At 46.4% G+C, this 18,031-nt stretch overlaps 1 protein-coding gene across 3 annotated transcripts in view; it reads right to left on the bottom strand.

The window, feature by feature from the left end:
- Nucleotides 1-18,031, bottom strand: part of MAP3K15 (mitogen-activated protein kinase kinase kinase 15) — a 223,385-nt gene that overhangs the window by 53,326 nt on the left and 152,028 nt on the right. For all 3 annotated transcript variants that reach the window (XM_030202273.1, XM_030202274.1, XM_030202275.1), the window contains 2 exons: nt 4,418-4,467; nt 2,345-2,440 (listed from right to left, as the gene is read on the bottom strand). In XM_030202273.1, the coding sequence (XP_030058133.1) occupies nt 2,345-2,440; nt 4,418-4,467 (146 nt within the window). The remainder of the gene's footprint in view (nt 1-2,344; nt 2,441-4,417; nt 4,468-18,031) is intronic.

The following is an 18,031-nucleotide window of genomic DNA, read 5'->3' as shown; positions in this document are numbered from 1 at the left end:
TCAGTTGCCTTGGCTATTTCAAAGTGCAAGGAACTTGTGCAAACAGTATCTACCATTCACTACTTTTAATAGAATTACAGCATTAAAACCAACCATTCAAGGAAACTGTATAACTTCACCCCCACCCCACGCAGCATGAGTTTGAGGTGCACTGCTACCCAGCCTCGGCCCCCACCTGCCCACCACCCTCAGCTCCCCAACAGCCCTCCTCTCTCCATTCCTGCCGGCAGTGGCCACCCAGGGTTTAAACCTTACCTTTTTATTTTAAGTCGCAGCGACCGACGGCTCACTTCCAGGCTCTAGCTTTTCCTTTCCCGCTCAGTGACTCCCGCCCGCCCTCGCGGAAACAGGAAATACCTCATCAGGAAGGCGGGGCATTGAGCGGGAAGTGAAAGGCTGGAGGAGGTGAGCCGTCGGCCCGTCGCAGCAACTTAAAATAAAGAAGTTTAAACGCTGGGCGGCCACCGGCAGGAACGGAAAAAGGACGGAGGCCTGTCGGGGAGCTGAGGGCGGGCGCCTATGGACTGACTGTGAGCGCCGGACAGTGGACTCGCGGGAAGAGCCACACTCAAGGGGCCAAAGAGCCGCATGTGGCTTGCGAGCCGCGGTTTGCCGACCACTGCCCTAAGCGAATTCTGTAATGAACTGCGCCTAAATTCTAATGCGTGCAGATAAAAAGGGGGTGTGGTTATGGGCGGGGAAATGGGTGTTTCATGGGCGCTCCCAAATTTACATGTGTAGTTATAGAATATGGCCCAGTGTGCATATATCTACGCACCTGGATTGACACCACATTTTCGATGGTGTAAATAGATGCGCATTGTTTTAGGTACTGGGATGTCAACTAAGCGTATTCCATATACCATGCTAAAATCTAGGCGCCGCCTATAGAATACTTAGTCAGCAATGTTTTTTTGCGTGAATTTTTTTATGCGCCGTATATAGAATCTTCCCCATAGCATGCACTTGTAACAACATTCGTTTAACCACGGAAAAACCCAAACATAAAATTTTTGGGGGGCCCATCTCTAGTCTGTGAACCCAATGAAATGCAGGAATCAAAGTGGCTCAGAAATGTATAATCTGGCTGAGGAGAGCTTGTATTAAAGAGTCAAATCAACCAGAATTAGTAGAGTAACTTGAACTATGTCAAATTCCTGCCTCCCTCCCTCCCTTCCTCTTCCTCAGCCCAGGGAAGCAGGATCTAACCTCAAGTTGTCAAGTCATGGCCACTATAATGACATCACCAGTCAACGAATTAGAACTGCCAGTGATGTAGCCAAGGGTGGGCCCAGGCCCACTCACTTTGGGCTCAGGTTCACCCAGTAGAAGCACACCTATGATGTGGCTGGCAAGGATCCCCAAGCCCCACCAGCTGAAAACTACAACTGTCCTTCCTGCATACCTTGTAAATAGCAGATCTTCGCCTGCAGCAAGAAGCGACTGATACATATTGTTCGCACCGGCCCCACAGCCTTCCCTCTGATGTATTCCTGCCTATACAGAAACAGGAAGTTGCATAAGAGGGAAGGCTGTGAGGCCAACATGAGCAGTGTGTATTAGTTGCTGCTCGCGCTGCAGGGTTGCCAGATGGGAAAAATTTTCCCAGCCCCAAATCAGCCCTAAACCTGCCCAAAAAACGCCCCAAGTCAAACCCCGCCTCCCACGTCACCAACCCCGCCTCCCATGTCACCAACCCCGCCCCCACGTCACCCCTGATGTCAGTAACCCCGCCCCTGAAAAGCTTCTATTGGACCACATTGGACCAATAGAAGCCCCGGAAAAGCTTCTATTGGACCAAATTGGACCAATAGAAGCCCTGGAAAAGCTTCTATTGGACCAAATTGGACCAATAGAAGCCCCGGAAAAAGCGCCCAAACCCACACAACAGCCACGGGAAAACCGCCCAAAAAACCGCACCCTGCAGCCGCCGAAATTTTCTCGCAGCCGTTCGCGGAAACCTGCCCAATTGGGCGGGAAAACCGCAACCCTGGCAACAATGCGCTGGTGAAAATCTGCTATTTAAAAGGTATGCGAGGGAGGGAGGATGTTTAAGAGATGCAGGGGAGGGAGGGTGTTTGAGAGATGCGGGGGAGGGAGGATGTTTGAGAGGTGCGGGGGAGGGAGGATGCAGGTGAGAGAGGGAGAGACCAAATCACTTGTGGGACAGGGCAGAGTTCTTCTGCCCACCCATCTTGGACCCAGGCCCACTCAAAATTGGGTATCTGGCTACGCTCCTGAGCACTGCAGCCTCTGACTGCTCAGAAAATTACTGAGGTAATCCAGTGTCCGCAAGGCCCGCTAAGCTTACCGTAACCCACAGTAGAGGCAAACAGTTACTCACCTGCTGCACTGATCCTCTGTAGAGAAGTAGATTTGAAAGTCATCGGAGTTGTCGTGGACATAAAGAAAACAACATCGTTCGTCAAACTTGGATATGCTGTAAAATTTCCATTTAAAAAGAAGTCTTACTCCAGATACTCATCAGCGGCCTGCCAGGCTTATGCTAAAAACATGTTTAGGAATTACAGTTAGGCATTATGGACTACAGTCTATAAATGACACTGACAAAATCAGCGCAGAACCCCCCCCCCCCCCCCACACACACACATGCAGCGCTATTCTATAACCTGCACCTAACGTTAGGCACAGTTTATAGAATATGCGTAGGTGACAGGTTGCGCCTAAGTAGAATTTTAGTGCATAGTGGGGCTATTTCGTCCAGTATAAGTTTGCACCTGTTGTCCCATTCTGTAAGGAAGTAATTTGAGTTTGGTTGTGTAGACCAATTGTTGTAAATTTGTTGCCAGAACCTTTCCTTGTCAATCCGTCCTCTAGTGATGATTTTTACAGGGTCTTGTGTTTTAGGCGGGCCTTTTTTCGCAAGTGTAGGGATAGTGTCAATTTAAGATGATCCGACCAGGGGGTGGCAGACCCGTTGATATCGGATATGTAGATGTTTTGGTCTGTAGAGAATTTGTAAGAGATGATGTCGAGCGAGTGACCTTTGCTGTGGGTAGGTTGGATAGGAGGGAGGTCAAGGTTACAAAGGTGAAGGAGATCTTTACATTCGCGGGTGTGTGCAGAGTTGGAATCCTCTAAATGTAGGTTTAAGTCCCCAGTTAAAAGTACATCGGGATTATTGATGCATGCGTTTGATATGAAGTCCATGTAGGTGGATTGGTTGTTGTTCCAGTTAGTGGGAGGTCTATAAAATAGGATTCAGGTTAGATGGTCACAGAGTATAGGGCTGTGAAGTCTGATTGAGGCTATTTCAAGTTGATGCTGCTTTTAACTCCTAACCCTTACTCACTTGTTCAGTACCCATGTTTTATCATTCCCACCTTAGTAATTCCCTTATCTCTTATTTGTCCTGTTTGTCTGTCCTAATTAGATTGCAAGCTCTGTCGAGCAGGGACTATCTCTTTGTGTTCAAGTGTGTAGCGCTGCGTATGTCTTGTAGCACTATAGAAAAGATTAGCAGTAGTAGTATGAACTGGAAGCAGTATCAATCTTTATACTGCCTTTTTAACCAGCTATGTAAACCTCAGGCTCTACTACTACTACTACTAGACATTTCTAAAGCGCTACTAGGGTTATGCAGCGCTGTACAATTTAACATAGAAGGACAGTCCCTGCTCAAGGAGCTTACAATCTAAAGGACAAATGTACAGTCAGTCAAATAGGGGCAGTCAAATTGGGGCAGTCTAGATTTCCTGAAAGGTCTAAAGGTTAGGTGCCGAAAGCAACATTGAAGAGGTGGGCTTTGAGCAAAGATTTGAAGATGGGTAGGGAGGGGGCTTGGCGTAAGGGCTCAGGAAGTTTATTCCAAGCATAGGGTGAGGCGAGGCAGAATGAGCGGAGCCTGGAGTTGGCGGTGGTGGAGAAGGGTACTGAGAGGAGGGATTTGTCCTGTGAGTGGAGGTTACGGGCGGGAACTAAGGGGAAATGAGGGTAGAGAGGTAATGAGGGGCTTCAGACTGAGTGCATTTGTAGGTAAGAAGGAGAAGCTTGAACTGTATGCGGTATCTGATCGGAAGCCAGTGAAGTGACCTGAGGAGAGGGGTGATATGAGTATATCGGTTCAGGCGGAATATAAGACGTGCAGCAGAGTTCTGAACGGATTGAAGGGGGGATAGATGATATATCCACCAATATATCAGTTCTGGCTACACCACTGCAGTTCACTCTAGGAGGGTTTGCAACCACATCAAAGCAGTGTGTGAAATGCAGTCTTTTAGACAACAGGTTGCTGTATCTAGACATCTCGGGTGTAACAGTTCACCCACTGGTTAAAAAGACCGTAGGATACTCTACTGCCTCCTCCACTAGATCCAGAAGATTATGGTAATGAATGGCCCGAAGGGGGACATCTGAGCACCTAAATCTACTGCCACATCTTTGACTCTACACTTACCTGATGCCCCTGATTGAAGAAGCTGTGAAGTTCCACTCATGGATACCCTTCTGCAAAAAGCAAAGATGAAGGTGAACAAGAGATCAAGTTTTGTTGAAAACCAGGATGAAGCCAACTAACACAAGGGGTCATTTATAGGAGGGCACCTAGGTCAAAGAAACAAAAGACCTGCATGTTATGATTATTTTCATTTTATTTCCAAGGTCTTTATAGAACAAACAGCCAGGCACAGGCTCAATAGTATGCAAATTGTCTTGTAAAAATGTACACCTGCTCTGCAGAAAGTACAAATATGCATATGGACTATAGGGATGGGTAGCTGGACATTTTTCGGTTCGTTCTGTTTCCCATGTGGTTTATGAGACCAACATCTTGGCCAGTTTGTTGTTTTGAGAGCAGCGTTATGAAGAGCGTGCACTATTATCGGCTAATGAAACAACACAAAATGTGGTTTCTTCTGCTTCTTTTCATTTGTTAACAACTCGGGATATGTCACTGGCATTTCCCATGTTGCTTCAAATGGTAGGGTCCAAAGCAAATTCCAAAAACAGAGGAAACCAGTCTTCGCAAAACCATAAACAGTCATTTAGCTCTCCATTCCCTAGGGTCAGTGCAAAGTACCTGTAATAGAAATTGTAAACGTCATAGTTGCCTCAGACATCACTTGCAGTGTATCAAGCGCTTAAAATAAATAAGATAGAGCACCTCAATAGCAAGGTTGCAATGGAGACCAGCTAGCTTATTTTCAAAAGGGAAGGACGCCCATCTTCCAACACAAATCGGGAGATGGGCGTCTTTCTCCTGAGGTCGCCCAAATCAGCAAAATCGAAAGCTGATTCTTTGCATCCTCAACTGCTTTCCATCACGGGGATGACCAAAGTTCACGGGGGCGTGTCGGCAGTGTAACGAAGGTGGGGCGGGGGTGTAGTTAAGAGATGGGCGTCCTTGGCCGATAATGGGAAAAAGAAGGGCGTCCCTCAAGAGCATTTGGTCGACTTTACTTGGTCCCTTTTTTTTCACGACCAAGCCTCGAAAAAATGTCCGAGCTGACCAGATGACTACCGGAGGGAATCAGGGATGACCTCCCCTTACTCCCCCAGTGGTCACCAACCCCCTCCCACCCTAAAAAAATTTTAAAACATGTTTTTATAGCCTCTATGCCAGCCTCAAATGTCATACCCAGCTCCATCACAGCAGTATGCAGGTCCCTGGAGCAGTTTTTGGTGGGTGCAGTACACTTCAGGCAGGCGGACCCAGACCCATCCCCCCCACCTGTTACACTTGTGGTGGTAAATGTGAGCCCTCCAAAACCCACTGTACCCACATGTAGGTGCCCCCCTTCATCCCTAAGGGCTATGATAGTGGTGTACAGCTGTGGTGAGTGGGTTTAAGGGGGGGGGGTTCGGGGGCTCAGCACCCAAGGTAAGGGAGCTATGTACCTGGGAGCAATTTGTGAAGTCCACTGCAGTGCCCCCTATGGTTCCCAGTTGGTGTCCTGGCATGTGAGGAAGACCAGTGCACTACGAATGCTGGCTCCTCCCATGACCAAATGCTTTGGATTTGGTCATTTTTGAGATGGGCGTCCTTGGTTTCCATTATGGCTGAAAACCGGGGATGACCATCTCTAAGGTCGACCTAAATGTTGAGATTTGGGCGTCCTCGACCGTATTATCGAAATGAAAGATGGACGTCCATCTTGTTTCGATAATACAGGTTTCCCCGCTCCTTCGCCGGAACGTCCTTAGAGATGGACGTCCTTAGAGATGGTCGTCCCCGTTCGATTATGCCCCTCCAGGTGTCTTTAAATAAAGAGCAGACAGATTTTAAGATGGCAAATTATCACTGTCTACTGCTGAGTAAATTGTAAATAGGAACAACAAACATAGCTTGAAATGTCTATATACAAATGCCAGAAGCTTAAGAAATAAGATGGGAGAGTTAGAATATATTGCACTAAATGAAAAACAGATATAATAGGCATCTCTGAGACCTGGTGGAAGGGAAATAACCAATGGGACACAGTCATACCAGGGTACAAATTATATCGCAGAGATAGGGTGGAACGAATTGGTGGAGGGTTAGCATTCCATGTTAAGGAGGGCCTTGAATCGAATAGACTAAAAATTCTGCAGGAAACAAAACACTTCTTGGAATCACTGTGGATTGAAATTCCATGTGTAAAGGGGAAAAGGATAGTGATAGGAGTGTACTACCGTCCGCCTGGCCAGGATGAACAGACGGATGTAGAAATGTTATCGGAAATTAGGAAGGGTAACAAACTGGGGAACACAAAAACAAAGGGTGATTTCAATTACCCTGATATTGACTGGGTAAATGCAATATCAGGGCACGCTAGGGAGGTAAAATTCCTTGATGAAATCAAGGACTGCTTTACAGAGTAGCTGGTTCAGGAACCAACTAGAGGGGGAACAATTCTTTACCTAGTCCTTAGTGGAGCGCATGATCTGGTGCAGGAGGTAATGGTGCTGGGGCCACATGAAAACAGTGATCATAACATGATCAGTTTTGATGTAATCTCTGGAGTAAGTACATACGGGAAATCCAATACGTTAGCCTTTAACTTTCAAAAAGGAGACTATCGGGCTTAATTTCGAAAGAGATTGCCGGTGATCTTCTGACACAAATCGGGAGATCGCCGGCGATCTCTCAAAAGCGGCCAAATCGGTATAATCGAAAGCCGCTTTTTTGACACCATCGCCACTTTCCCGTCACAGAGCCGGGGAAAGTTCAAGGGGGGGTGTTGGCGGTGAAGCGAAAGCGGGACATGGGCGGGCATGAGCGGGGTTAACAGATGGCCGGCTTTAGCCCATAACGGAAAAAAGCGGCTTTAACGAGCATTTCGCCGGCATGACCTGGTCCTTTCATTTTCATGACCAAGTCACAAAAAGGTGCCCTAACTGACCGACCACCGGAGAGAATCGGGGATCACTGCCCCGTACTCCCCCAGTGGTCACCAACCCACTCCCACCCAAAAAGAAACAAAAAAAAAAACTTTTTTGGCAGCCTCAAATGTGATACCCAGCTCCCTGACAGCAGTATGCAAGTCCCTGGAGCAGTTTTTAATGGGTGCAGTGCAGTTCAGGCAGGCAGATCCATCCCCCCCCCCCCCCACCCCACCACCACCTGTTACACTTGTGGTGCTAAGTGTTGAGCCCTCCAACCCCCCCCCCCCAAAACCCACTGTACCCACATGTAGGTGCCCCCCTTCACCCATAAGGGCTATGGTAATGGTGAAGAGTTGTGGGGAGTGGGTTTTTTTTTGGGGGGGGGGATTTGGGGGGCTCAGCACCCAAGGTAAGGAAGCTATGAACCTGGGAGCTATTTGTGTATTTTTAAAAATTTTTTAGAATTGCCCCCTAGGGTGCCCGGTTGGTGTCCTGGCATGTCATGGGGACCAGTGCACTACAAATGCTGGCTCCTCCCATGACCAAATGCCTTGGATGTAGCCGGGGTTGAGATGGGCGCTTTTAGCTTCTATTATCGCTGAAAAACAAAAGCGGCCATCTCAAATCCGGCTACATCCAAGGCATTTGGCCGGTTCCAACCGTATTAGCAAAACAAAAGATGGCCGGCCATCTTTTTCGATAATACGGTTATGGCCAGCTGTTGCGCTGTCGCCAAAATAGATCGCCGGCGATCTATTTCGCCGGTGCCATTCGATTATGCCCCTCCACGATAGAATGAGGAGAATGGTTAAAAAAAAAACCCCAAAACTTAGAGGAGCAACTGTAAAGGTAACAAATTTACATCAGACGTGGATACTATTCAACAATACCACTCTGGAAGCCCAGACCAGATATATTCCATGTATTAAAAGAGGAGGAATGAAGGCCAAGTTAAAGCCAACAGGGTTAAAAAGTGAGGTGAAGGAAACTATTAGAGCTAAAACTACTACTACTACTATTTAGCATTTCTATAGCGCTACAAGGCGTACGCAGCGCTGCACAAACATAGAAGAAAGACAGTCCCTGCTCAAAAAGCTATGTAATAAAAGTGAGCCAAGTATAGGACAATCAAGCCATTGTGACATCACTGATGAGGTTGGCTCTTATTGGTGGCCTGAGGCATTATGACATCACAATATCACCTCTGATTACAAGAGACTACTACTACTACTATTTAGCATTTCTATAGCGCTACAAGGCGTACGCAGCGCTGCACAAACATAGAAGAAAGACAGTCCCTGCTCAAAGAGCTTACAATCTAATAGACAAAAAATAAATAAAGTAAGCAAATCAAATCAATTAATGTGAACGGGAAGGAAGAGAGGAGGGTAGGTGGAGGCGAGTGGTTACAAGTGGTTACGAGTCAAAAGCAATGTTAAAGAGGTGGGCTTTCAGTCTAGATTTAAAGGTGGCCAAGGATGGGGCAAGACGTAGGGGCTCAGGAAGTTTATTCCAGGCGTAGGGTGCAGCGAGACAGAAGGCGCAAAGTCTGGAGTTGGCAGTAGTGGAGAAGGGAACAGATAAGAAGGATTTATCCATGGAGCGGAGTGCACGGGAAGAAAATGGAAGAAAGGTCTGTTTGAAAATAATAGGAAACAGAATGAGGAATGGCAAATCAAATGCAAAGCACTGATAAGGAAGTCAAAGATTGACTTTGAAAAGAATATTGCATTGGAGGCAAACACACAGAGTAAAAACGTTTTTAGATATATTAGAAGCACGAAGCCGGTAAATGAATCAGTTGGACTGCTAGGTGGCCTCTCACTGCTTGATTGCCATGCAGTGTAAACCAGAGTAAAGAGGTGTGGTAGCCATGTTAGTCCACTTTTAAAGGTAATCAATAGAAATAAAACAAAATAAAACATGGAAAAGAAAATAAGATGATACCTTTTTTATTGGACATAACATAATACATTTCTTGATTAGCTTTCGAAGGTTGCCCTTCTTCATCAGATCGGAAATAAGCAAGTGTTGGTAGATGACAGTATATATAAGTGAAACATCAAAGCATTTCAGTGACAGTCTAACAGGGTGGGGGTGGATAGTGAGAGACCAGGAGATATGCATGGGAACATCAAAGCATTTCAGTGATAGTCTAACAGGATGGGAGTGGATAGGTGAGAGGAGGGTGACAAACAGAGCAATACAACTTTATGGTTTATAATGGACTAGAAAACCCAGATCTTTGTTAAGTCCTGTCTGGTGGGTGTCAAAATATGTAATCATTTTGACTTCAAAGGTCTTACGTGGGTGGGAATAATGTGGGGTATAAATGCCATAAATAAATAAATAAATATTGTTTTAAAGTTACCTTTTAGGATTCTTACTATGAAATCACTGGTACAGTTTTCTGGTTTTGTAAAGTGCTGCCCCACAAGGGTGGAATCCTGTCTGGCACTGGCATTTTTCATGTGATGTCTATGTAAATTAAATCTTGTCTTTAGCATCTGGCTTGTTTCTCCAATATAGCATCCTTCGTCACATTTTTTACACTGAATGATGTATACCTCATTGGAAGATGAGCATGTAAAGGATTCCTTTATGTTGAATATTTTTCCTTTGTGAATGACCGTGGGGGTCCTGTGAAATGTTTTGGCATAGTTTGCAGCTGGATATATTGCAAGGATGTGTGCCATTCTCTTCTTTTTGAGTCTGTGTTGGGAGCTTACTTCTGATTAGCTTGTGTTTTAAGTTGGGTGGCTGTCGGAAGGCCAGTACTGGTGGGGATGGGAATATCTCTTTCAGTAATTCATCCTCCTGGAGTAGAGGCTGAAGATCTTTTATGATTATAGTATGATTATGAGTATAGAAAGACGCTATGAGAAGACTCAGCATAGAGAATGACACGGGGACAGAACCCTCGGGGACGGGGCAGGGATGGGGACATCCCCATGGGGATGGGAATAAACTGTGTCCCTGTGTCACTCTACTTTGAAGCCTGTTAATGAATTGGACTGTTATTTATGTTTGAGTGATGCAGACAACGGTATTTTGATTTTTTTGAAAAACAAGCAAACATGCTGGCCACAACCAGCAAAATTTGCATGGGGGGATCCTGTACATCCTGGTACCAGCACATCTTCTAAGAAGACATCTTCTATTGCAGGAACGACTGTGGAAGACGGGAGAGCTAGACTGAATCCTCAGATTGTTGACGACTTCTTATTCATCCATAGATTAAGAAATCATAACAGTTCTTCATAGGGCATATTTCTCCCCTCTAGGGCATACAGAACGGGTTGTATTTTGTACCCCTGGACATTTTAACAGTGTGGATTAGGATTCCTTGGAGTAGTAGAAATCAGCTATTGTTGGGGTTGGAAGGGTAGAGGGTGGTGGTGAGGAGGGCTATTAAAACTGCTCGCTGTTATTATTGTTTTCTATTTGTAACTTGTACACAATAGTTGCACAGCATATTACTCCTTTTTATACTTTAATAAAAAGATTTAAAATATAAAATCATAATTGTTCGAGGCTTCTGCAGATGAGAAAAGAGCCCATGGGGACGGAGCGGGGACGTGGACAGGGAGGGGATGGAGACAGAACCTACGGGGACAGAGACAGAACCCATAAGGACAGGGTAGGGACGGGGACAAACTTTGTCTCTGTGTCATTCTCTAACTCAGAACTCTTGAATGCAGTATTTAAACAAGGATAAATAGCTTAGGGGCCCTTTAACTAAGCCGCGTGTCTACTCGCACCAAAATGGAGTTACCGCCCTGCTACCGAAAGGCTCTTGCGGTAATTTCATTTTTGGCGCATGTATTGGATGTGCGCCAAGTGGCATTTGACACACATAGGTCATTACCACCCAGTTACCTAGTGAGTCTTTACCACTAAGTCAATGGCTGGCGGTAAGGTCTCAGACCCAAAATGGATGCGCAGCAATTTTCATTTTGCCGCACATCCATTTTCGGCAAAAATTTTTAAAAGGCATTTTTTTTCAAGGTGCGCTGAAAAATGATTCTGCGCACGCCCAAAACACACGTTTACACTACTGCAGGCCATTTTTTCAGCGCGCCTTTGTAAAAGGGCCCCTTACAGTTCAGATGGACTGGACAAGAGTTTTTTCCTTGCAAACTTTGAGTCTGTTCTCAACCAGGCCTCTCTCCATGCACGAGAGATGCTGGAAATAATTCAACAACACGCTGAGAGTAATGCTGTTTATACTTTTACACTGGTGAAATCTTGATAAGAGTCACAGTAGCTTGAAAGGGGTCACACAACAGAATACAGCATAAGCAGTTTCAGTTCAGAAAGGAGATATGCTGCAGACTAACTCTCCAGACCCGATGGACAGAAAAAAAAAGGGGGGGGGCGGAACTTGTCCAGCAAGCATAGAGAACAAGGCAAGCCAATAGAAAGAGTCACATAAGACACAGGGAACTGGACACATGCTCTGAATAGGCCTATTACAAGGAACTACAGGATTACAGGGATTTGTAGTCTTATTATATATCCTATCACCTGTCTCTATGCAAATGAGGAGAAACACTTACTGAGGTGGCGGTAAGGGCTCCTGTGCTAAATTGGCTGTAGCCGGGCAGTGCACAATGCTGCCCAATTTACCGCCGGGTAACCCCTGAGGAAATACTTTCGAAATATTTCTGCTAGCACTAGAAATGGTGCATGCTGTAGATTGAACTACTGCTGGCACCCGCTTTGGGCCGGCGGCAACCCTTTCGTAAAACGGCCCCTTAGGGAAAGCAAAGGTCCTACAGAGAGATTAAATGAATTCTTTGCTTCGGTCTTTACCAAGGAAGATGTGGGACAGACACCAGTGCCAGAAACGGTATTCAATGCTGATGAGTCAGAGAAATTGAAAACAAATCTCTGTAAACCTGGAAGACGTAATGGGGCAATTTGACAAATTGAAGAGCAGCAAATCGCCTGGACCGAACGGCTGTTACGACAGAACTGTAAAATCAACTTGCAGAATTATTTTTAGTAATATGTAATTTATCTTTAAAATCAAGCATGGACCCAGAGGATTGGAGGGTGGTCAATGTAACGTTCAAGTCTTCAGAAAGGGTTCCGGAGGAGATACGGAATTTATAGACTTGTAAGCCTGATGTCAGTGCAGAGCAAAATAGTAGAGACTATTATAAAGAACAAAATTACAGAGCAAATACATAAGCATGGATTAATGAAACAAAGAAAAACATAGATTTATTCAAGGGAAATGTTGTCTCACCAATCTACTACATTTCCCGTGAAGTGGTGAATAGATATGTGGATAAAGATGAGCCGGTTGACACTGTGTATCTGGATTTTCAAAAGGAATTTGACAAAGTACCTCATGAAAGACTCCCGAGCAAATTAGAAAGTCATGGGATAAGAGGTAGTGTTCTATTGTTGATTAAAAACTGGTTAAAAGATAGAAATCAGAAAGTAGGGATTAAATAGTCAGTATTCTCAATGGAGAAGGGTAGATACTGGGGTTCCCCAGGGGTCTGTGAAGGGACCGCTACTTTTTAACATATTTATAAATGATCTAGAGATGGGAACAACTAGTGAGGTAGTTAAATTTGCTGATGTTATGAAATTATTCAAAGTTATTATATCGCAAGAGGATTGTGAAAAATTGAAGAGAACCTTACGAGACTGGGCATCCAAATGGCAGATGACTTTTAATTTGAGCAAGTGCAAAGTGATGCATGTGGGAAAGAGGAACCCGAATTATAGTTATGTAATGCAAGGCTCCACATTAGGAATCACCAATCAAGCTTAGTGTGCAGTGGTGTCTAAGAAAGCAAAAAAAATATTAGGAATTATTAGGAAAGGAACGAAAAACCAAAAATGAGACTGTTATAATGCCTTTGTATTGCTCCACGGTGTGACCTCAGCTCAAATACTGTGCGCAGTTCTGGTCGCTGCGTTTCAAAAAAGATATAGCAGAACTAGAAAAAGTAAAGAGAAGGGAAACGAAAATGATAAAAGGGATGAGACGACTTCCCTTTAAGGAAAGGCTAAAGTGGCTAGGGTTCATCAGAAGGGAGATATGATAGAGGTCTATAAAATACTGAGTGGAGTGAAATGGGTATAAGTAAAGCACTTGTTTACCCTTTCCAAAAATAGTAGGACTAGGAGGCATGCAATGAAGCTACTAAGTAGTAAATCTAAATAAACTGGAGAAAACATTTCTTCACTCAACGTGTAATTAAACTCTGGAATTCATTGCCAGAGAATGTGGTAAAAGCAGTTAGCTTAGCAGGGTTTCAAAAAGATTTGGATAATTTCCTAAAAGTCCATAAGACATTATTAACATGGAAAAATCTACTGCTTTTTCTAGGATAAGCAGCAGAAAATCTGTTTTACTCTTTTGGGCTCTTGCCAGGTACTTGTGACTTGGATTGGCCACTGTCGGAAAGAGGCTCCTGGACTTGATGGACCTTTGGTCTGTCCCAGTATGGCAATGCTTATGTTCTTATGGTCATTAGATAGATTTAGCTCATGCATATTACATAGTAACATAGTAGATGACGGCAGAGAAAGACCTGCACGGTCCATCTAGTCTGCCCAACAAGATAAACTCATATGTGCTACTTTATGTGTATACCTGACCTTGATTTGTTATCTGCCATTTTCAGGGCACAGACCATACCCTGTTTCCCCGAAAGTAAGACATCCCCCAAAAATAAGACCTAGTAGAGGTTTTCCTGAATTGCTAGATATAAGGCCTCCCCCGAAAGTAAGACCTAGCAAATTTTTGTTTGAAAGCAGGGCCGCCGAGAGCCGGACAAGGCCACCCCCCCCCCCCCCGAGGTCGCCGGGCCCCCCTCCACCCGCCCTCTGTCACTCCCGGAATTAACCTTAAATGCCTCCTTTCACCTTCGCAGCATGCAGCAGCAGGGCAGACCTCTCCTTCCTTCTGTGCCCCGCCCTCGCGGATGTTACGTCAGGCAAGGACGGGACACTGAAGGAAGGAGTGGCCTGCCCTGCTGCTGCTTGATGCGAAGGTGAAAGGAGGCATTTAAGGTTAGTTCCAGGAGCGACGGAGGGCGGGTGGGCCAACCTCGATGTTTCCCTGAAAAATAAGACAGCCCCTGAAAATAAGTCCTAGCGCATTTTGGGGGCAAAAATTAATATAAGACAGTGTCTTATTTTCGGGGAAACACGGTAGAAGTCTGCCCAGCACTAGCCCTGCCTCCCAACCCCCCCCCCCCCCCCCGGCTCATTATGGATATCCTGAAAATCTGATGGGACTAGGTTGTATTTCAAGAACAGGGCTGAGAAGCACAGCTTTAGAACTCACTTCTGTGGATGAGGTAATAACATGTGATGCACTTTGCAGAGTGAAGCAGTGAAAAGAGGGCAGTGGATATAAGCAACAGTGCTGAGTGATGGGCGACGTGTTTCTTTACTGATTCTATTTCTGAAGACAGACTAGACTCAGATCACCTAGTCACTGCATAGTTCTGTATTCTGGCCAGGATTTATTTTTAAGCACCGTAGCACAGTAACTGACCATTACAACATGTAGCAGATATGTTGAGTACAGAAAGACAACCATCACAAGATCCAAGGCCCACTGACAGAAGTCATTGCACTGGGTGAGGTGGAAGCTGGGCTCTTACCACTTGAATAGATTTTTTTACATTTCAAATTTATTCCCTCAGGTGACAGGCTTCCTATATTTGATAATAACACTGCATTAGCACGAGCTCTTGACTGTAAATCTTAGACCATCGGCTTGGAAATGAGTTCCAAACAGGGCCACCGAGAGACACACCCAGGCCTGGAGCAAGACCGCCCCCCCCACTTGTACCCCCTCACCTGGGCCACCACGGCGCTGCTCCCCCCCACCCCGCCTGGGCCGCTGCAGCGCTGCTTCCCCTTTCCCCACCTGGGCTGCTGTGGAACCGCCCTCCCACCCCTACCCTTGCATCCCCTCCCCCACAATCGGGCTTCCCGCTCCCTTACTTTCTGTCTCTGACTGCTCCTGCATGCCGGGACCCGGATGATTTCATTAACACGGTATCCCGGGTCAGCCAGGTTACCATATTAATGCTCCCGGCCAGCACACAGGAGCAGGAGAGAGACAGACCCGGAAGAAGCTTGCCAGCACCAGGACTCACCTTTCCCCACACTCGCACCTCCCCCCACCTGGGCCGCTGCAGCGCTGCTTCCCCTTTCCCCACACTCGCACCCCCCCCACCTGGGCTGCTGTGGAACCGCCCTCCCACCCCTACCCTTGCATCCCCTCCCCCACAATCGGGCTTCCCGCTCCCTTACTTTCTGTCTCTGACTGCTCCTGCATGCCGGGACCCGGATGATTTCATTAACACGGTATCCCGGGTCAGCCAGGTTACCATATTAATGCTCCCGGCCAGCACACAGGAGCAGGAGAGAGACAGACCCGGAAGAAGCTTGCCAGCACCAGGACTCACCTTTCCCCACACTCGCACCTCCCCCCACCTGGGCCGCTGCAGCGCTGCTTCCCCTTTCCCCACACTCGCACCCCCCCACCTGGGCTGCTGTGGAACCGCCCTCCCACCCCTACCCTTGCATCCCCTCCCCCACAATCGGGCTTCCCGCTCCCTTACTTTCTGTCTCTGACTGCTCCTGCATGCCGGGACCCGGATGATTTCATTAACACGGTATCCCGGGTCAGCCAGGTTACCATATTAATGCTCCCGGCCAGCACACAGGAGCAGGAGAGAGACAGACCCGGAAGAAGCTTGCCAGCACCAGGACTCACCTTTCCCCACACTCGCACCTCCCCCACCTGGGCCGCTGCAGCGCTGCTCCCCCTTTCCCCACACTCGCACCCCCCCCCACCTGGGCCGCTGCAGCGCTGCTCCCCCTTTCCCCACACTCGCAACCCCCCCTCCTGGGCCGCTGCAGCGCTGCTTCCCCTTTCCCCACACTCGCACCCCCCCCATCTGGGCTGCTGCGGCACCGCTCTCTCCCCCCTCATTCGGGCTTCCCACTCCCTTACTTTCTGTCTCAGGCACATCCTGACCACATGGCACCAAGTGCGGAAACGATGGTTCCCAGAGAGAAATTATTTTCAGCAAACAGCGATCTGCAAAGCAGGGTTTCAATGGGGGGAAACGGAGAGAGTATACCGGGAATGGGCCCAGGGGGGATTGTACAAACTTGGCCAATTGTGGGATAAGGAGAGGGTGGTAAGCTTTGACTACCTGCGGGAACAATATGGGTGGCCACTAAGAGATCAAGTATTTTATTGCTCAGTACGTAATTTTATACACAAGATGGTCAGGGAGGAATTGGAGCTAGCAGAGACATCATTGGAGCAGGCTTTACGGAGAGGGAGTGGAAGAGGGGTGTATAACGAGGCTGTACTTAGCTCTCCTGCAAAGATCAGATCCACAAACGCGGTACACAGGTAGATGGGAACAATTGCTGCAGAACACATACACAATGGAGGAGGGGGTACAGGCATCTCTTTAAACCATCAACGGCACAATCCATGATCGAAAATGGTTATAAAATATATTACTGCTGGTACTATACACCAGCTAGGCTACAACGCATATATCCGCAGGCCTCAAATGCATGTTGGAGGGGTTCTGGACTTAAAGGGACGTTCATGCATATTTGGTGGGAGTGCCCAAAGATCCAGGACTATTGGAGGGCGGTGACAGCATTGATCGGCCAGGTCCTTCAGCAGACTTATCCATGTAAAGCGGAAAGTTGCCTACTTAACTTTAAGCCGGAGACACTGGCAATAGAGCAGCACAGACGTGCATGTCAATATTTAACAGCTGCGAAAATAGCAATCGCGAAAGAACGGAAACAGCAAAAGCCGCCGGATATGCAGAAGATGTTACATAAAGTGGACTATCTATACTAAATGTCTAAACTAACAGCAATGAAGAAGGGCAAGTTGGGAGCCTTTCAAAAGACTTGGCAATCATATGAACAATGGAAATCACAGCATATAACCACACCATGAAACGGTTGGGGGAGGGGGTGGGATAATCAGTAAGATCAAGGTGGGGGGGAAGAGTGGAGGGTCAGGACTAAAGATGATGTTAATTTATGTTGATGTTGATATAAGGGGTCGCAATTGGGGGGGGGAGGGATTTACTATTAGTCTGTACGATATATGTGGTATTCAAAAAAAGCAATAAACAAATAATTTAAAAAAAAAAAGAAATACCTGAACTTCCACAAAAAAATATGAAAATCTTCACCAAACCATATTGTGGAATTAAACATATACTTCCGGATTCTATATAGCTCACCTAGAGATCCACGCTGAAATCCAGGCATATTCTGTAACAATGTGCGTAACTTAATTGGCTTAACAAGCTAATCAGCGTTGATAACAGCACTTAACAAGCAATAAATGAGCACTAACACACGCATCCAGATTTTCCTACAACAGCACACAACTATGGAACGCACTGCCAACCCACCTGAAAACAATTCAAGAAATAGCCAACTTTCGCAAATCGTTGAAAACCTATCTTTTCACCAAAGCCTACCATGAGAATCCATAACCAAGCAAAACACAGGCCACTCCTTCATTACTATGACAGTCTCTTCTATTGTATCTTTGTAGAAGCAGGTCACATGAAATGAGATTGAAGGGGGGCAGACTCAAGAAAAATGTCAGGAAGTATTTTTTCACGGAGAGAGTAGTGGATGCTTGGAATGCCCTCCCGCGGGAGGTGGT

Source organism: Microcaecilia unicolor, chromosome 4 (genome assembly GCF_901765095.1).
Source record: "Microcaecilia unicolor chromosome 4, aMicUni1.1, whole genome shotgun sequence".
NCBI lineage: Eukaryota > Metazoa > Chordata > Amphibia > Gymnophiona > Siphonopidae > Microcaecilia > Microcaecilia unicolor.
The sequence above is the reverse complement of the archived record's forward strand: the minus strand, read 5'-3'. Positions and strand labels throughout refer to the sequence as shown.